Source organism: Panthera tigris, chromosome B4 (genome assembly GCF_018350195.1).
Source record: "Panthera tigris isolate Pti1 chromosome B4, P.tigris_Pti1_mat1.1, whole genome shotgun sequence".
NCBI classification, from domain to species: domain Eukaryota; kingdom Metazoa; phylum Chordata; class Mammalia; order Carnivora; family Felidae; genus Panthera; species Panthera tigris.
In genome coordinates, this window is record NC_056666.1 from 92,256,849 (window position 1) to 92,277,026 (window position 20,178).

The 20,178-nt window shown below is 38.8% G+C and overlaps 1 protein-coding gene across 1 annotated transcript; it reads right to left on the bottom strand.

Moving 5' to 3' along the window:
* Positions 1-3,155: 3,155 nt before the first annotated feature.
* On the bottom strand, positions 3,156-7,559 carry IFNG (interferon gamma). The gene is made up of 4 exons (XM_007082222.2): positions 7,366-7,559; positions 6,091-6,159; positions 5,810-5,995; positions 3,156-3,314 (listed from the first exon to the last, which is right to left on the bottom strand). The coding sequence occupies exons 1-4, from the start codon at positions 7,477-7,479 to the stop codon at positions 3,180-3,182; spliced, it is 504 nt and encodes a 167-aa protein (XP_007082284.1). The 5' UTR covers positions 7,480-7,559; the 3' UTR covers positions 3,156-3,179.
* Between the last annotated feature and the right edge of the window lie 12,619 nt (positions 7,560-20,178).

Here is a 20,178-nt window from a genome sequence, read left to right on the forward strand (position 1 = left end):
CCTACCCCTACTCACTGGGTCTTCTGGAATTCACAGTCCAGAACTAACTAAATCCGTTACACCTCAGCTTCCTCATACTGAAAACATAAACTGATTCTCTCCTAAGGGCACGCCTTCACCTTTGTCCCCTTCAAATGGTGGCTGGTTTTCTCTCATCTTTTGGGCCTGGAGGTGGGGCAGATATCCTTTCTTCTATTTCTTTACCCTCCTTCACCTTGGATATATTCCTTCCTGTCTTTAATCAGCTCAGAGTTTATTGCCAATTTATCCCCATAACCTCCTTGTCCTGTCTTCCTCTGTCCTACTTCCTTGGCCAAATTAAAGTCTACTAAATGTAACCCTCTGACTACTCTGTATTTTCACCAACAACTCTATATAGATGGAGAAAACCACTCAGTTACACTAACTGGTGTCCCTTAACTTCATGATTGTGGACCTCAAGTGAGCCCTTAAAGCTGCCTGACAATCCACATTGCACTCCCGTGATCTTTTCATTCTTCTGCTCCTCCCAAGCCTCCAACACTTCCTCTGTGAACTTTGGTCTCCTATTTCACTGAAAAAACTTTAAACAAATAGTTAAAACTTCTCCAACTTCTCACCATCACATTTAACCACTTGCTAACATTAGCAACCACATAATCTACCTTCTAACCTATTAATAATGATAAACTTTCTATGCACCTGCTTAAAGCCAATTCCTCCTGTGTCCGCAGTTGACCTCTCTTATATACTCATGAAGCCACTCTGACATTCTCCCCATCTCTCCTACATCATCTATTATTTTTTCCATAGTTAGATTATTTCCATTAATACATAAACATGCTGTTTCTTCTCCCATCAAAAGCAACAACCAAAAAATGTACAACTTCTTTTCATCTCCCATATCTTGACAACTACCTTTTTCTTTGCTCTTCTTCCAGCAAAACTTCTAAGAAGATTTATCCAGATTTGTTGTCTCTAGTGTCTCTCTTAATCCTATTGCAATCAGGCTTTCAATCTTACCCTACATCAGAATTGCTCTTGTCCAATATCTCCGTGTTGCTAAATCCAGGGGTCACTTCTCAGCTTCATCTAAATAGACCTATCTACACTTGACACAGTTTATTCCTGAAACCCTTTCTTCACTTGGCTTTCAGGGTGTCTCTCTCACTTTTTAGGTTGTCCTCTTACTTCACTGGTCATTTCTTTTCAGTCTCCCTTGCTGGGCTCTCCTTAGTCTCTCTCTCTCTCTTTTTCTAATATTTATTTTTGAGAGAGAGAGAGACAGGGCATGAGCAGGGGAGGGGCAGAGAGAGACACACACACACAATCCAAAGCAGACTCCAGGCTCTGAGCTGTCAGCACAGAGCCGATGCAGGGCTCAAACTCATGAACCGTGAGATCATGACCTGAGCTGAAATCGGACACTTAACAAACTGAGCCACCAGGCACCCCTCTCCTTAGCCTCTTAATGATGGCATGCCTGGAGACTCAATCCTTGAGCTCCTTCTCTTCACTCTGTACACTCATGAACTTCACAAGTTCACCTGGTATTAGGTCTTTAAATACCTTCTATATGCCTCAGCTCCCAAATGTATATCAACTGTCCAGACTTCTCTCTCAACTCCAGACAGATCTAGCCTTTTCTCTTATCATGCAAGACAAATCTCCACGTTAGAGCCTTTGTAAGGATATTCCCCTTGCCTGGAATCTGAATGGCTACCTCCCTTGCCTCTTACAAGTGCTTCCTCAAAGTCATCTCTTCAATGAAGCCAATTCTAACCACTCCATTTAACCCTTTAGCCCACCCACTCAGCTGTAATTAAAGTTTTCCCACTTCCCCCATCCTGCCGTACCCTTTTTGCACAGCACCTAACACCTTCTAATATAGTATGCAATTTACTAACATATTATGTATTTGGTTTATGATCTGTCTCCCCCTTGCTAAATTTGAAATTCTTCAAGGGCAGGATTTTTTGTCTGTTTTGTTCATGATGGTGACTTAAGTCTCTAGAACATCACCAGACCCATAGTAGTTGCTCCAATAAATATTTCTTGAGTGAAAGAATGAACTTTCACCACAGGATTATGAGGAAGGCCCAATTATTCTTCTTTCCCACATAAGGAAACTGGCGCTTAGAATTCATTAAAAGTCACACGACTTGTAATGGCAGGACCAAGATTCCAATCCAGACCCCTCGACTTAGAGCTCACACTCACTATTCCATAGCCGGTGGTGTTTGCCCAAGGTGAACAGCGGAGATGGGGGAGGCCTAGATAAAGGATGCCGTCGGGAGTTGACGAAGGTGTAGAAATAAATCTTTGTGTGCCAAGCTAAACAATTTGGACTACTTTCCATGGCAGAAGCTCCAAAGTAAATGGTAATGTAATTACATTCTATTTTGGAAAGATAACTCAAACAGCTGCCACATGGAACAGTGGAAACCAACAAATTGCCAGTGGAGAGAAACAGCACATTTGGGGCTAAACTCCACTCTAAGGTTTCCACAGCTAAAAAATGACTTTCTTCCTACTAACTCCTTAGAGTATAGTTCATTTACCCCAGTCGTCACTTAGACAAAGTCTGACACAGCATGAAGAGTTATGAAATTATACTTTATTCATATATATTAAATATTCATAAACTAAACAAATTAATTGCTTTCCATTTGGGTACAGTCACAGTTGTCAGTGATATTCTGAAACACCAGGCATGAAAAGAAATGCTATTTTCTTAATCAGGAGACAAGTCCTATCGCCTGACACATTCAAGTGCTGTCTGACATGCCGTTAGAGCAGTGGCTCATAACACAGACATGTTCCCAAATAGGCAGCGACTGGATGGCATCATTTCATTCATAAGTGTTCATTGTATCATCAAGTGAAATAAATGCACAGCCCACAGAGTCTTATTTAAATTGGCTGCCTCGTTGGTCCCTGAGATTTAGCCTTGAAATCACATAATCTTGCCTAGTTAGTCAGGAAAAAGAAGGGGAGAGGGCTGAGTGAAACAGTCACAGGATACAGGAATTATAAATAATATATATATTAATAGTCACTTTAATTACATAAAAGTTGCTATTATAAATACTTTGATTGATGAGTCTAAAAATATATTCTTCATATAAATAATGTAAAATATTAAATATTAATAAATAGATTTAGATTTAAAAATTCAAATATTGTAGGCAGGATGACCATTATTTCGATGCTCTACGGCCTCGAAACAGATTCTGACTCCTTTTCCGCTTCCTCAGGTTAGATCTTGGTGACAGATCATTCATCACTTTGAAGAGTTCATTTATTGCTTTGCGCTGGACCTGCAGATCATTCACCTGTTGGAAAAGAAAGCAGCAAAATTAATATCAGGCATACAAGCCATCAGGATATTCTGCTATTACTATCAGGACAATGGAATTACTCCTTCAAAAAAAATGATTTTCATTGTCAATTGATTACCTTAATATACAATGATGGTTTCTTCACTTAAGACTAAAACTGTAATTAAATTGCCAGTTGTGCCGTAATATGATGGGGTACATGACACATCCTTAAATTTACTGCTAGAGAATTCCCGAAATTATATAGCGAAAAGAGCCTTGAGGTGGAGTGATAAAAAGTGTGGGTTTGGATCCTGTGTGTGCAATAACTGTGACTTTGAACCAGTCACTTAACCTCTCTGAACCTCTGTTTTCTCATCGAAACAACGAGGAGATTATTGCAATCACCTCTAGGCTCTCTACCGATTCTACCCACCTTGGACTTTAATTAGTCTTTGATTAATCAAATAAGTTACTATGGGTCAATGGTCCTCACCTTTGGCATGTAGTAGAACAACCTGGAGACCTAATGAAGAACTCAGAGACCCAGATACATGAAGTCAGAGAAGACCCAGGAAGTTGTGTGGTCCCTCTGTTACTCACCAAAGTTTGAGAACCATGAATACAGGTTCAGTACTTTGCAAACACCAAGTCTAGGACAGATGAATACTGTAATGTTTCATCTCCCCCAAATTAGCTCAGTCTCATCACTTCCATAATGGGATTAAAAATAGACACTAATCATATTTACATGGCAGTCATCAATGACTGGTATGAACGTTTAAAATTAGGAATTGCAGCAAATTTCCCTGCACCTTTCTATCCCGGCAAACTGAACTATTTCCTTACTCTAACCTACAGGACCATTTAAGTGAATTCATGTTTAATAAAATAGGGAGCATTTACTTTCATCTTGGCTCTGCCACGATTTTTCTTTCTAATACTGGAAACACTATGGCCACCTTGCTACATTTCTGAGAATAACTAGGGGGATCTAGGCTTCAGAACTAATTATTAAAAAACATAGCATTCTTAAATATGTTAGCAATGGAGCAAGAGGACGCAATTGTTGACAGCTCACTCAAAATCGCCCATCATGAAGCAGGAGGCTTGGAGCTTCTGGGAAGGACGGGACCCACAGATTTTGTTTCAAGGCCCAGTTACAGCAGAGTAGAAAAAAGTTTCTGTGAGCTGTGTTTGCAAGTGATAAATTTTACTTTCCGGTGTTCAAAGTATCACCAAGAAACTAAGAGATCCACCCAGGACTGAACAGTAAGCCAGGGGCAGCACTGGGTCAGGAATGAGGACTTTTTCAGGCTCTAGCATGTGGCCGGAGGAGATCCACTGAACATTGGAAAACACTGTCAGTGGACAAGAGTAATGGTCTGATAATGTTCCAAACCACTTTTGTACCACCTTGAGACTAGAGAGATCCTGAAGAACAAGCACTTATCTGAGAGGGCTTATCTGAGAGAAGTGAGAGGCAGGCCCAGGAAGAGTGACAGCTGCCAAATCCTGAGAGGGTAAGTCATCACCGGACCCCTCCCTTTCTCATTCACATCTGTTACATCAAAGCCACACCCAGAGGAATCAGGAGGCCTTAGTCTCCTAGATAAAATTTTGGAAAATGTGATTCGTCTTTATGCTTCAAAGTTATCTTTCAGCTTCTAGAAGCCATAACTTTAAGACTCAAGACAATTTCGTCAGGTAAGGCTTGGGAACTGACGGATGTCTCCAGCTGAGACGGTTTAGCATCCAAAAGTTGATAGAACAATTTTTTCATAAGATATAAATTCTATTTTCTTCTCTGAAAACAAAAACACTTTCTTACTGCTACTTGGGCTGCACAATATGAGGGGTTGACCAGAGCCTGGCAGGGGAATGCACCTAGTGCCTTTTCAAAGGCCATAGTTTTTGCTATCTCATTCCCTTTTTTATATTCATGTGATTATACAGTTTTAGAGCAAAGGAGACCATAGAAATTAGAGTGATCCCAAAAGGCTCTCTGTAGGATGAGAAAAGTGAGCACCAGTCAGGCCTGTGATTCATCTGAAGTCACGTGGTTCCTTGGTGGCCAAGCTGGGAGGAGGGCACAAATCTTCTCCATTCCCACCCCCTACTCCGCACTGCACTCTCCATTAAGACCTGCAGCCTCCCAGCCAAAGCAAGAGAACTTCCCTCACACAAAAAAAGGGGCGATGAGAGAAGTGCTTCTCAATACTCCCCTCGACTCCTTCACTGTTTCCTCCTCACTGGATTTGTCCGTTCACCTGCCTTTGCACTACAGAGACAATGCCAGCATTTCCCCAAATCACAAAATTAAATGATTTCCGTACAGGCTTAGCAAAATTACCCCAAAGCACAAATGGAATTACTAAGGAGGAGTTTGGACCATGGGTTCATTTCACAGTTTTACCAACTGTACCCAGTAGCTGATCAGCTTTCTGGAAATTAGGTATTTTGCAAGATCCTCTGTAATGAAACCAAAGAAAGAATTAAGATCAACTCACAGGGATTTGAATCAGCTTGAGGAAGTCATCCCGTTTACTGGAGCTGGTATTTAACAACTTATCAAGCATGTCTTCCTTGATGGTGTCCATGTTCCTTTGAATGCGCTGGTCATCATCTTTCAGGTTTTCAAACATTTTCAAGTAGAAGGAGACAATTTGGCTTTGAATTATTGTTTTATCACTCTCCTTGGAAGAAAAGATCACAAAGAGAGGTCGATGTGAATTTATGCATCAGAAAATAAGCAACAAGAAAATCAGCCAAATGGAAATACCCAGCTTACCTCTTTCCAGTTCTTCAAAATGTCTACGAAAAGCGACCCACCATCTGCTACATCTGGATTACTTGCATTCTAAAAAAAGAAAGAAACATGGTTTACAATTAGTCCATTAATTTCCCCAAAACTGCACTTCAAGTTTTAGTGCTGACAATATTCGCTGATTTTCTTTTCAACGCTATTAAAGCTGTTGTGTTGGATATAGCCAAACACCATCATGCTATTTTAGCTTTCTTATTTTCTAGTATACTCTTAAACTGCAATATTACAAATGAACTCCAGAAGGCCAGTGATACTTCAATTATCCCAAATCATTTTAGTAAGGAAAAGAAAGTATTTTCAAGCCTAGTTAAAAAAAAAAAAAAAAAAAAAAATTCAGCCAAATCATATCACTATAAAATACTGCCCCCCTATGGTACTGGTCTTCATAACATCTACCTGTGCCCTCCTATGTGGCATTATGTCAGCTTTAAAAGATAGTTCCAAATGTGTGTGTGTGTGAGACAGAGATTTGATTTGACGATGTGAGAATAAATAGCCTGTGAATGCTTGAATATTAAGTATACCAGCTACAGTTATAATAGCTACATTTTGGACCAATAACAAAATTTTTGAAATGCAAAAACTATTTTAATTAACCATAAATAAAATTTTAAAAAGCTCATAAAACAAAATTAAAACCTTTTTAATAGGAGCCAGATTATAACTCCTACAAAATCTCAGCGAGTGACTGAGTTCAAGAATAATTCCTAGATCATCTAGACGCGGCAGTAGAACTTTGAAACCATTTTTTGGAGCAAAACACTTGTAATCTTTTTTTAAGCCCGAACTTAAGGACCTCACATTCTTTCACTAATTATGTCAGATTACCATTCTTCATGCTAACCCTGACCTTCCATTGCTACCATCATTCCTGATTTTTCAGCGTACTCTGATCATCTAAGATGGCTAGTCATTGTTTCAATAGGCACACTACCCAACATCACAATCTAATAGATTCTCACCACAAAATTATCGACATCACTGTCCTTTATACCCATATTATTCCCATCTTCTGGAAGATTGATGAATGCCCCCTAAATCTCTATAGCAAGTTGAGCAGAGGGTAAAAACGACATCTAGATCATGTAGTTAAACAACGCATCTGGTAAACAGGCAACATTACACCAAGTCTCCTCAAGATGACTATGGCCTAGACATGGCAACCTATCATAGACACAACTCCAAGTCAACATGCATTCAACTCAACCACAGCGAGTGTTACTAAAAAGTCATACTTACAAAATATCCCTTTAGCTCTTCTATTTCTTTAAAAAACATGGCCTGACAGTAACAACCAGAAGAACACAAAATTATGCAAAGCTGAAAAGCGAAAATAAAACTTGTGTAATTCATCGTTTCGGAGAGTTGGGCCGAAGTAGTTGAAACCAGTAGCTCCGGGATGAAGTTGATCAGGTCCGAAGGATTTAGCCGATCTTTCTTTTCTAATAGCCGACCAGCAGACAATCAGAAAAATGTACTACATCTCCTTTTGCTGCTGGTATTTATACCTAGCTGAAGTCCTCAGGATTACGTATTTTCACAAGTTTTTTTTTTTTTTTCAGATGAGATGGTGACAGATAGGCAGAGATGCTAGTTTGTATTAATAACTATGGTTTTGTGGCATTTTGGTGTTGTAGTTAGAGTTTCCTTTCAACTCTCTGGGTCTTTTGACGATGAGACAGACCCATTATGCCCACCTGTACCATTCTTGTGGGATCCTTTGAAAGCACTTTTACTTCACACCATTCAGGGATTGGAAATTTTTTTGCACCTCCATCCTTTCCCCTTGTAAAATGTGGAGTTTTCATCCACCAAGCACATGGATCGTTCGTTTGTGGTCGGGAGGAAGTAAAAAAGGAAATTGTAGGGGTGCTCCAACCTTTACAAAGGGGGTGCCTTTTAAAGTTTTTCTTGCAAATGACCAGAAAGCAAGGAAAGAATGTGGTTCAAAGACCAAGGTGGTGAGGAAGTCCTTCATCAAAGTTGGTTAGTGACATATCTACCACAGCTTTGCATTGCCCTGGACCCAAAGGGCCCAATAGAAATATAATCTAAGGTAAACAGATAAATTAAAGTTTTCTAGCAGCTTTCTTAAGAAAAGTAAAAAGAAACAGGGAAAAATAATGTTTAAGATATATTGTATTTAAACCAATCTATCCAAAATATCATTTCAATATGTACCAACACACAAAATTATTATTCAGATATTTTACTTTTTTTTGTCATACTAAATCCTAGAAATCCAGCATTCATTTTAGACCTATCTAAATGATAGGACAGCATATCTCAATTTGGACAAGTCAGATTTCAAATGCCCAGTAGCCACATGTGGCTAGAGGCTACGGTTTTGAACAGTATAGCTCTAGATGGTCGATTAATAACCAAATAAACAATAATGGAGAATCTTTTTTTTTCTTTGCCTTCCGAATACAAAAAATAAAAATAAAAAAAATAGGATTCTTTCTCCTCCCTCGGTAATTTACTTTTGAAGTAAAACACTTCAGGATTGTACAGAAAGCCCTCCACCCTCCAGCCCACCTTGCATTTCAACCTGCATGCTCTAAACCCTGGACTATTATGTTTATGGATACGGACTCGAATCCTGGCTCCACTACTATCTAGCTATGTGATTTGGAGGAGGCTTCTTAACTCTCCTATGACTACGTCTCTTCGTCTTTAAAACAGGACGACTATTAGTACCTCCTTCCAGGCTTCAGTTGAAAGTTAAATCACATGATCCATGTGAACTGCTAAGAATTTTGCCTGGCATGCAGTAAGCACTCGAGAAAAGTTATGTGTTGTTCTTTAGGCAGGTTAGATGATTAGTCGTTTGTAAAAAGAACACAGCATGAACCTTGGTTTATGTTATTCCTTTGCCCTTGGGTTCCCTTCCCTGTCATCTGCTCCTCAGAGTGATACCCATCCATGCAAGCCCCACATAAAAACCATTATCTCCACAGGTTCTCCCAAAATATCCTTATTAAAATTAAACTGATATCCTCTACTCAGGCTTAGAACCTGGTTCATACTTTTTTTTTTTTAAGTAAACTCTATGCTCAACGTCAGATTCAAATTCATGACCCCAAGATCAGGAGTCGCTCACTCTATTGACTGAGTCAGCCAGACCCCCTTAGTTCGTACTTCTGTAAGAGCACTGACCCCTCATTCTCAGATTTATGTGTCATTTCCCATGTTAGACTGTGTTCCCTAAAACCAGAAATTGTTGTATTCCTTTTGTAACCCTCGTTTGTTCCCTAAAAGCATATTCACTTAGAAATTTACCCATAGTTCTGAATAAGTGGGAACCTGAATGCTTAATTGAAGATCTGCTCTGAGTTATTTTCCCTCAAGTTCTAATCACAATGCTGTCATAGCTAACCTGTAGGAAGCTGGGTTTTAATTAAATAGAATTTATGGTTAATTTTGGAAACATGATGCTATGCCTCTTTAGCCAATCCCTACTTACTAGGACAATTCCATGTTTTGTTTTATGTGCAAAAGCCAGAAAACTCTTTGAGGGGCTATCTTCCCAAAGAATAAACAAGATCAAAACCTATCTGTGGGACAAAAGCCTCATGTTAAACAAGTGAAAAGTATGGAAATTACAAGTTCTGTTGTAGCTCTCCTCAAGGAAAAATATGTCCCAGATAATGTGCTCACAAAGTGACAGACTGACAAGAAAGGCTTATCAAAACCTTGTGACACACCATCGGCACTCACCACCATCTAGGAAACCAACGGCCAAATTCTTTGTGACTTACTGGAAGGAATATTTCCAACTTTATGAAAAGGAGTAAAAATTGGGCCTGCCCATCCCTTGATTTATCCACTGGAATATGGTGTTGGGGTGAAGAATTAAGAATAGTGGGGTCCAGGGGTGCCTAGGTGGCTCAGTCAGTTAAGCATCCAACTCTTGATTTCAGCTCAGGTCTTGATCTCAGGGTTGTGAGTTCAAGCCCTACACTGGGCTCCTCACTAGGCATGAAACCTACTTTAAAAAAAAAATACTGGGGGGGCGCCTGGGTGGCTTGGTCGGTTAAGCGTCCGACTTCGGCTCAGGTCATGATCTCACGGTCCGTGGGTTCGAGCCCCGTGTCGGGCTCTGTGCTGACAGCTCGGAGCCTGGAGCCTGTTTCAGATTCTGTGTCTCCCTCTCTATCTGCTCCTCCCCTGTTCATGCTCTGTCTCTCTCTGTCTCAAAAATAAATAAACGTTAAAAAAAAAAATTAAAAAAAAAATTAAAAAAAAAAATACTGGGGATGATAATTGGGAATTATGTATTATCTGGGAGTTTGTGAATTGAGAATGCTTATTCAAAATCACACACACACACACACACACATATATATATATATATATATATATATATGGAATATATTTATCATATGGCCAAATATTTGGGATTAGTAACTACATCACTAAAATACAAGCTCTAATAACTCTTGATAACATGATGAAGCACAGCACAGAATTAAGGCATCAAAGAGATTATCTATGGTTTATTCCCTCACTTTTTTAGATTTGTAAACCAAGACCCAGAAAAACAGAGTGGTGTGCTTAAATTCATTCAACTGGATAATGTACAGCTAAGTCTAGAAAAAAGATGTTTAATCTACCTGTCCCCCGATCAATCAATATCTATTAAGATTATTGTATATGTCTATAACTGTGTTACATTTGTGAATCCAAATAATTACATCCTATCAGTCTTTTTGGTTTGGGGATTTTTTTTTTCTGTAGAATTTGTGAGATAATAGTCATTTTTTAAATTCTTCAAAAAAAGAGTCAGACTGCAAATAAGATTTTTAAAATTCTCAGACATGCCAGCAGGCCCAACTTTATGGACATGATACAATCTATCAAGACCCTGCGCTTGAAAAAATCCACATTTAGCTTAAATGCTCTTTTGTTACCTTTTTAAAATTCCTAATAATTTTTTTAAAAGGGGCCCCATTTCATTTTGTGCTGGTTCCTGCAAATTATATAACTGGTCTTATATCACATTCCATTAGATCTTCATTTCTCACCATATGAATCTTTGGTTGTCACTACAGAATGTTGTCACTACAATTGTATTTCCGTTTTATGATCTTTTCCTGTCTTGTCACTTTACCAAAGAAGACATTTCTCTCTCTTTTTTGCCTGTAAAACACCTTGTGTTATACATGCAAACTAGAGGTTTCACACTTCGTTGGTTCAGCCAACACTGAGACTGCAGAATATTTCACCACCAAGGTATCCTTTAAAAGTTTTACAAACCCACCAGGAGCCCAAGTGTGACCATATTACTAAAACAAAGGGGCTGAAAACTTTCTTTTTTCTTTTCAGCTAGACTTTCTTTCTGAAAACTGGCTATAGATTATTCATTAAGCGTCAGCAAGATTTTCGATCTTGTCTCATGCTATCCTCATTCTTAACTGAGTAGGTAATCGTAAGACAAAATTTACACCTTGGTTACCCTCTTTCCTCTGTGATCAGCAGTCATATCCCTAGCACTCACAACCAAATTATCTCATCCAGACTTTGCTGTAGATTTCTTCCACCGAGTATGAGTCAATATTGGATCTATGCCCCCACGCTATTTTGACTCCTGGAACTCCTGACATCATGCAAGCTGAGCCTACGGAAGAATGACATACAGAATGGAAGTCCATGCGGAGTCAGATTTTCCCCACAATTTGACTCATAAAATCCCATATGTTAGAGTTTTCTGAGTCCCCCTTTTTCTTTCATGCCATCTTGGCAACTTTGAGAGGTGGTTCAAAGAATATAGAAGACACTATTCTTTTTTTTGTTTTCAATATATGAAATTTATTGTCAAATTGGTTTCCATACAACACCCAGTGCTCATCCCAAAAGGTGCCCTCCTCAATACCCATCACCCGCCCTCCCTTCCCTCCCACCCCCCATCCACCCTCAGTTTGTTCTCAGTTTTTAAGAGTCTCTTATGCTTTGGCTCTCTCCAACTCTAACCTCTTTTTTTTTTTTTCCTTCCCCTCCTCCATGGGTTTCTGTTAAGTTTCTCAGGATCCACATAAGAGTGAAAACATATGGTATCTGTCTTTCTCTGTATGGCTTATTTCACTTAGCATCACACTCTCCAGTTCCATCCACGTTGCTACAAAGGGCCATATTTCATTCTTTCTCATTGCCACGTAGTACTCCATTGTGTATATAAACCACAATTTCTTTATCCATTCATCAGTTGATGGACATTTAGGCTCTTTCCATAATTTGGCTATTGTTGAGAGTGCTGCTATAAACATTGGGGTACAAGTGCCCCTATGCATCAGTACTCCTGTATCCCTTGGGTAAATTCCTAGCAGTGCTATTGCTGGGTCATAGGGTAGGTCTATTTTTAATTTTCTGAGGAACCTCCACACTGCTTTCCAGAGTGGCTGCACCAATCTGCATTCCCACCAACAGTGCAAGAGGGTTCCCGTTTCTCCACATCCTCTCCAGCATCTATAGTCTCCTGATTTGTTCATTTTGGCCACTCTGACTGGCGTGAGGTGATATCTGAGTGTGGTTTTGATTTGTATTTCCCTGATGAGAAGCGACATTGAGCATCTTTTCATGTGCCTGTTGGCCATCCGGATGTAGAAGACACTATTCTTACGTAATACAGTCATCGGCTCACAATACACTCAAGTTTAAATCAGATGGGATTGTGCATTGATAACCTACAGATTAAGGCCATGCTTCGACAGTCATATTTCTATTCCACAAGGAATTTTAAAGCACCTATTAAGTGCTAAGAACTATGATTGACACAGAGAAATCAAAGAAGGATGGGACACCTCTGCTGTGAAAGTATTTGTTTATATCCTAATTTCAATCAACTAGTAAGTCCTTATTGAGCACCTACTATATGCCTATAGTTTTAGGGGTTACAAAGAAGTTAAGAGTGAGACAATCTAACAGGAGCATATGTCACCACATTGGTAACAAGGGTCAATTCCTCTATTCTGGATACTGAGTAGGTATCCATATTCTCCTTCTTTTCTCCATGTGCATCCTTCCTGGGAAGTTCATACAGTAGAAGAGGACTGATTATTGTATGGAGGGAAAAACATTCCTGACACATGCATTACATTCCCTCCTTCTATACCTAGGGCAGATATCACTAGTCAGTCATGGCATTCTTTCCTATGTCAAAGTTGAGATGTAGCCTCTGCATCCTCTTCAACACTGAAGTCTACATAGGTATGGCCAATTCATTAATGTTTCATTATCTATGTTCCTTCTTGTGGCTAAGGTGTACTTGTTACTACGCCTCTTACCAAGATTTAATAGATAAGTTCTTTCAAATGACAAAGACATAAAAGACATTATCTCTTCCTCTGAGAACATCAGTATTAGAGAAAAACACTACAGGGGCGCCTGGGTGGCTCAGTCAGTTAAGCGTCTGACTTCAGATCAGGTCATGATCTCGCGGTCTGTAAGTTCGAGCCCCGCGTCGGGCTCTGTGCTGACAGCTCGGAGCCTGGAGCCTGTTTCAGACTTTGTGTCTCCCTCTCTCTCTGACCCTCCCCCGTTCATGCTCTGTCTCTCCCTGTCTCAAAAATAAATAAACGTTAAAAGAAAATTTTTTTTAAAAAAGAAAAACCCTGCAGCCCATGAAGTTATATGGGGAAAGACCTTTGGTCTAGCAGAGAGAAGTCTCAAATTCTGGTCCTAATCTGCTGCTGGTATGATGTGAAATTTTAAGCAAAGCCTTTACCCATGCCTTATGTGTCAGCTACATCATCTTTACAAGAAGAGTTGGGGGTGCCTGGGGGGCACAAGTACTTAAGTGTCCAACTCTTGATTTCAGCTCAGGTCACAATCTCACAGTTTTGTGAGTTTGAGCCCCACATGGGGCTCCTTACTGACAGTGCAGAGCCTGCTTGGGATTCTCTGTCTCCCTCTCTCTCTGTCCCTCCCCCACTCATGCTGTCTCTGTCTCTCTCAAAATAAATAAACATAAATGAATTTTTTTTTAAAGAAAGAACTGTATTTTCTTCCATTTCTTTTTTTTTTTATTTTTCTTAACGTTTTGTTTATTATTATTGAGAGACAGAGAGAGACAGAGAGTGAGCAGGGGAGGGGCAGAGAGAGGGAGACACAGAATCTGAAGCAGGCTCCGGGCTCTGAGCTGTCAGCACAGAGCCTGATGCAGGGCTCGACCTCTCAAACCGCGAGATCATGACCTGAGCCAAAGTCGGACACTTAACTGCCTGAGCCACCCAGGCACCCCAGTATTTTCTTCCATTTCTAACATTCTATTTTTCTATCACTGTGATTTATGAAGAACATAAGACATCACTAAGAACTAAGGTGCATGAGGTACAAACTCCAACAGACTTATGAATTGAAAGAGAAATAATTGTCCAAATGATGGAAAAGTTGAGGAATTTCATCAGTGGCTCAAGTTCTGAATTTAAGGTGAATTTCAGCTTTGAATTTGAACTGAGCCTTGAAAGACACACAGAATTTGTAAGATCAGATAAGGAATACCTCTCACAGTTTGTACTTAATCCTAAAGGCCGTGTGCTTCTTTTCCCAATGACCTAAAAAAGTGAGTTATCCTCTGGGCAGTCCTTAAAATGGCATTATGCTTTGAAAACATGCATTTTTCCAAGGGAGACATACCTTTCTAGCTCTCATAATAAAAGTTCCATATAGCAGATTTAGATTTTCCCCAGGTTATGTGGAGGAGGAATTCTGAATCCACTACCACTCAATAAATAATAAGTATTTTATTTTTTCAATGCTTATTTCTTTATTTTGAGAGAGAGAGAGAGAGCATAAGTGGGGGAGGGGCAGAGAGAAAGGGAGAGACAGAGAATCCCAGGCAGGCTTTGTGCTCTTATCGCAGAACCCAACATGGGGCTCAATCCCATAAATCGTGAGATCATGACATGAGCTGAAATCAAGAGTCAGATGCTTAACCGACTGAGCCACCCAGGCACCCCAATAATAAGTATTCTAAAACAGCTTCTGATAAGTCATTATTACTGTGTCCTTAATCCTTGAGACAATGTATGAAGTACCTGAGCCAAATTCCCATCTGTAAGTTTTTAAATGGAGAGTTTTTCATGATTATAAAATTAAATGGGATCTTTTAAATTAAAAAAAAAAACAGACAATTCAGAAGAGCACAAGAAAAGAAAAAATCACCTATGATTTTACTACCCATAAATAAATGCCATTATCATTTTGGCACAGATTCTTTCATATGTTTTTCTGTATATCTATTGCAGTGTCTGGCACAAAATTATTCCTCAATAAACTTTTGTGGATTAATTAAATATGAGGAAAAATAACTCAGTGGTTAAGTACAAATGCTCTGGAGTCAAGCCACTGGGTTCAGTCATAACTTTGCTCCTCACTATCTGTTAAGTTGAAGTGAGTTACTTCATTTCTCCGTGTTTCAGTTTCTTCAGATATAAAAAGGTGATGTAATTTGTAGCTTTCTCAAAGCATTTCATGAGTATAAATTAGGAAATATGTGTAAAGGTGCAATACCTGACATTTAGTAAGAGCTCAGTAAATGTTGGTCAACCTTACTTGTATCTTCTAATACCCAGATCTAGTCTTCTTCCTGGCACATGGAACACTTCACAGCCTCTTGCAGTTAAGTGGGATCTTGTGACTTTTTCTGGCCAGTCTATTTTAAGTCTAAGCAATGTGTTATTTCTGAGCCAAAGACTGAGTAAATCCCCTAGGAAGACTTCTAGTTCTCTCTTCCCTTGCTGCAGCGATGGTGGAGATCATAGGTTTTAAGGAGATGAAATGTGGAAGATCAAATACATACATTACTTCTACTTTCTTTCAGAACCCCTATAATTAATAATAATAATAATAAAGGAATAAAAAGTCTGTAAAGCCTCAAAGACAGAGAGAACAAGACATCAGCAGATGAGAAATGTCAATATAGTTATGAAAGATGAAGAGAGGTTGAGCATAGGATAACTGACTTCACCTTTAGATTTCTCCACTGTGATAAGTACCAAGTAGAGTAATTCAACAAGATGAAAATCAGTTCACCATGTAGATACACAGAAGATTCAAGAATTGGTCTGTCAACAACCTTTGAAAGAGGGAGTTCAGGAGAGGATTGAAAACAGGACAGCTGGTGGAAATACACGTAAGATGTAGTTAGATCCCTTCTAGCCCGCTCAGTCAAGCCAGTAGCCCTGCCAAACCTTGTCTGAAAACTGGACATTTACCTTTCAGAAAGGTCCTTGGTACCAGCACTGCTGAGGAGGAAGTGAATTGTCTTGATGAGATTAAGATTTACTAGAAAGTCAATATACTGAACAGTGAGAGACCATTAGGCTTCCAAAATGCTTACCGTCAGACTTATTACCACCAGCCAAGTGACTAGAAAATTTGTCTTTAAGAAAACTGATTAGCCCAAAGGAAAAGATATACTGACAGTTAGGGTTTCCCCTAATGAAACATGACAGTTTCAAGTATCACCATAATAGGATGCTTGTAAGTCAGGATGCTGTATCTATGCATATAATGTACCCATTCCAACAATTAGGAACTTCTTATTAAGCAAAAAACCACAAGTGACCACAAAACACTTCAGAAAACACTTTAGGGTAAAGACAAAGTGCCAAAAAACAAACAGAAAAAAAATAACAAATTCAGAGGAAAAAGAGACAAAGCAGAGTAAAAAAAAAAAAAAACAATGAAGAGGGAAAAAATCAAAAAGTAAGAGAAGATCATGAAACCAGAACATAGAGCATAATGATCTCTCAGAACTTAAAACTATAGCAACAGAAGTTTAAAAAGCAATAAAAGGGTTCTAAGGTAAAGTTGAAGAAATCCTTAAGATAGAACAAAAAGATTGACTGAAAACTGGAAAAACAGAAAGATAATTAGGAAAACAAAAGAGTTGATTCAGGAAGTTCAACACCTAAGTATTGGAGCTCCATAAAGAGAAAAGAAATGATTAACAGAAGACAGCAAGGAAATTATTTAATTTTCCATAGTTAAAAAACATTAGCTTCCAAAATGAAAAGCCTAATGAATTCCCAGCAAAGTGAGTAAACAAAAGACAGACCCTAGGATACATTATTAAATTTCAGAGAATCATGGATATAAAGAAGATCCTCAAAGTTCAAGAAAGCAAAGCAGGTCACATAAGAAGGATAAGAAAATAGAATGTCATCTAAGTTCTCAATAGCAATTCTGGAAGCTGAAGTTTGATGGCATAATACCTTCAAATATCTGATTAAATCTGAATATATAATGTCCAGACTTGAATTTCATACTCAGCCAAACTATCAGTCAACTGTTTTGGAAAAGAACATTTTTTTATTTGTGCAAGATCTCACAGCTTTATTTCCCATGTACCCTTTCTCATGAAGGATTTTGAGGAAGTTGACAAAGTGTTTAACCAAAATGAAAAACCAATCAAGGAAGGAGACCTGGGATCCAAGAAACAGAGAATCCCACACAGGAAAGAAGGTTGGAGATTTTCCAACAAGTTACAAAGTTAGTACCAAGAAGACAGTTGTTCAGTGAGCTTACAAAGCAACCAGCGCTTGTTGGACCCAAAGGTGAGGAGAACCAAGGCAAAAAAAAAAAAAAAAAAAAGAATTAATATGTGTTTGCCTATAGAGAAACTTCATCCCTGTCAGAGATGGGGGCTGGGAGATGGTGAATTAGTGATGTGTGTGTGCAAAACTGAGAAAACCAACTAAATAACATCAATTATTAACTCCAGGAAAAACAAATATTGCACAAGAAATAAATACAAGAATGTACAACAAATATTGTGAACAATATTTACCTAATTATAATAATGATGGGGTTTTGGAGTGTTGGGAGTTTGGAGCTGATGGCCAAGAAAGAATTCTTGAGACGTCTTTGATGCAAAAAGATGATTTTATTAAAGCACGGGGCAGAAAGAGCTGCACTGGGGTTGTACTGATTATAAGCTATGGAATTGGGGGAGGTAAAGGCTAAAGGGAGGCCTCCTGAAGGACTTTCATATGCTGAAGACAATTAAAATACTGGAGGCCTGGCTATTGTCAAGCTAAGGTTGATGTCCCCTCTGGTAAGGCATTAACATTAGACAGTAGGGAGTTCCTGGAGGAACGTTTTACTCTACTGGTCTCAAGCATTGTCCATGGGCTGCAGGTTATAAGGAAATTTAATTTTACTCGCCATTTCCTTCTTGTCTTTGTTCCCTACGTCACTTTGGAGGGTTGGGTGATGTTAGGGCTCCAGGAAACTGAGTCTACATGTTTCTGAAGATTAGGCTACTGATAAGATTGCCTTTTTCTTGTAATTTACTAAGACATATATAAGATGATGGCGACTCATGTCCTGCATGACAGTGATCTCTATCGGTTAATCATTTGGTTTCTCCTTCTCTTAGCTTTAGGACAGCCAGGAGTGCCTGAGGAATGTCACAAGTATCCCACCTGGGGTGAGGAGGCATTGTTAGCTTGAGCTTTATTCTCAGCTCCCTCATCAGCAATACAAACTTCACTCCAAAAAAAAAAATAATAATAATAATACTGTAATATAGCTACAATGGGAAGATAGAGGAGAGAGGAGGCTTTATGTATGAATATACAGTAAAATAAGTCAATCATAATTTTCTACTGAAGGAAATATATAGATGTTATCTAAAAATAGGGAAAATGCAATGAACAAAATTTTTAGTGATACAGAGGTAAGTAGAAATTGAGCTAAGAAGTGAAGCTAAATGAACTGAAACTGATTGCCTTAGAGAAGTGTGTTTCAGGAATGGAAAAGCAGGGATCAGAGAGCTTGTAGTATCATAAGCTTTGTTATAAGCTTTGTAATTTTTGCAAAGTTTTGGAGTCCCCCAAACCAGCCTCATTTCTGACACCAACTGCAATTTTGGGGGTCCCCGTACCACCCTCAGGTTTAATAGTTTGCTAAAAGAACTCACAGAGCACAAGAGAAGGCATTGTATTCATGGTTTATTATGTAAAATGTTATGCTTTATTAAAAGCAAGATTTTAATACAGATTAAAATCAGCAGAGGGGAGAGTCACATAGGGCAGGGTCTAGAAATTTTCATGCTCAGATCTTCCGTCTGTCCTCGGCCAGTGGAGTGATGATCAGTACAGTCTTCTCCTGGTAATGATATGTGCCAACATGCATAGATTTTTGTCAACCGGGAAAGACACCGAAGCTTTAGTTTGTATACTTAACTGGGGATTATATAGACATAGTTGACTAAGCACATGACGACCTTCAACTCCAGTCCTTCCAGAGGTCTAGCTGATATCTTGTGGCCCAAGACCCCCACCATAAATCACATTGTTAGCATAGACTATCTGAGATGGCTCAAGGTCCCCAGGTAAACAATGATACTCATCAAACAGAGCTTTTAGAGGTTACCTCCCAGCATCTGAGGGCAAAGGCCACCTCTCTCTTTGGACGAGGTTAATCTATTACTGGGTAATACTATGTGATTTTTTTTCTTTTTACACAGTTTGTTCTGGTATAACATTATATATCTATATCTATATCTATTTGTAATATGTATACTATAATATAGTCATATATAAAATGTGTGATACAATATATATTCATAGATATGATTACCTTATACCCAATTGGTAAACAGGAAAATTATATTGATCAAATGTGGAATTCACTTTCGTTCATACTGGACTTTTCCCAGTTTTAAAAGGCAATTAAGTACAAGTTTTCTCACCATGATAAGAAAGCCTTTGCAACATTTGAAGACCTTAAAGAAAAAGTCAAAAAGTTACAGAAGTGTTTCATGTTAGGGCCAGTGGTGATTGGTCATGTATTCAAGAATTGTTAACTTTCCAGTCAAGGGGAAGCAGCAAGTGCCATGAGGAAACCGAAAAGATTTTTCCTCCTACTTACAACCAGTGGATTAATTTAAGTGGCTGCACCCCAGATGGGTTTTTAATAGGAATTTAAGGCAAATCTCAAAAGAGGAAGCTGCAGCCAGATTTTAAGGCTACAAAGGATTGATTCACTGTGATGACAGGCGGTAACTTCTCTAGAGATTTAACAATCGTTGTGTTTTGATTAGAA

Bases quoted from the DNA above. Each gene is read 5' to 3' on its own strand.
- IFNG (XM_007082222.2), bottom strand. From the start codon at position 7,479: ATGAATTACACAAGTTTTATTTTCGCTTTTCAGCTTTGCATAATTTTG. The intron at 6,160-7,365 runs GTAAGTATGACT...TTCTTTTTTTAG, and splicing joins AAGAGCTAAAGGGATATTTT to AATGCAAGTAATCCAGATGT. The intron at 5,996-6,090 runs GTAAGCTGGGTA...TTTTCTTCCAAG, and splicing joins TTTTGAAGAACTGGAAAGAG to GAGAGTGATAAAACAATAAT.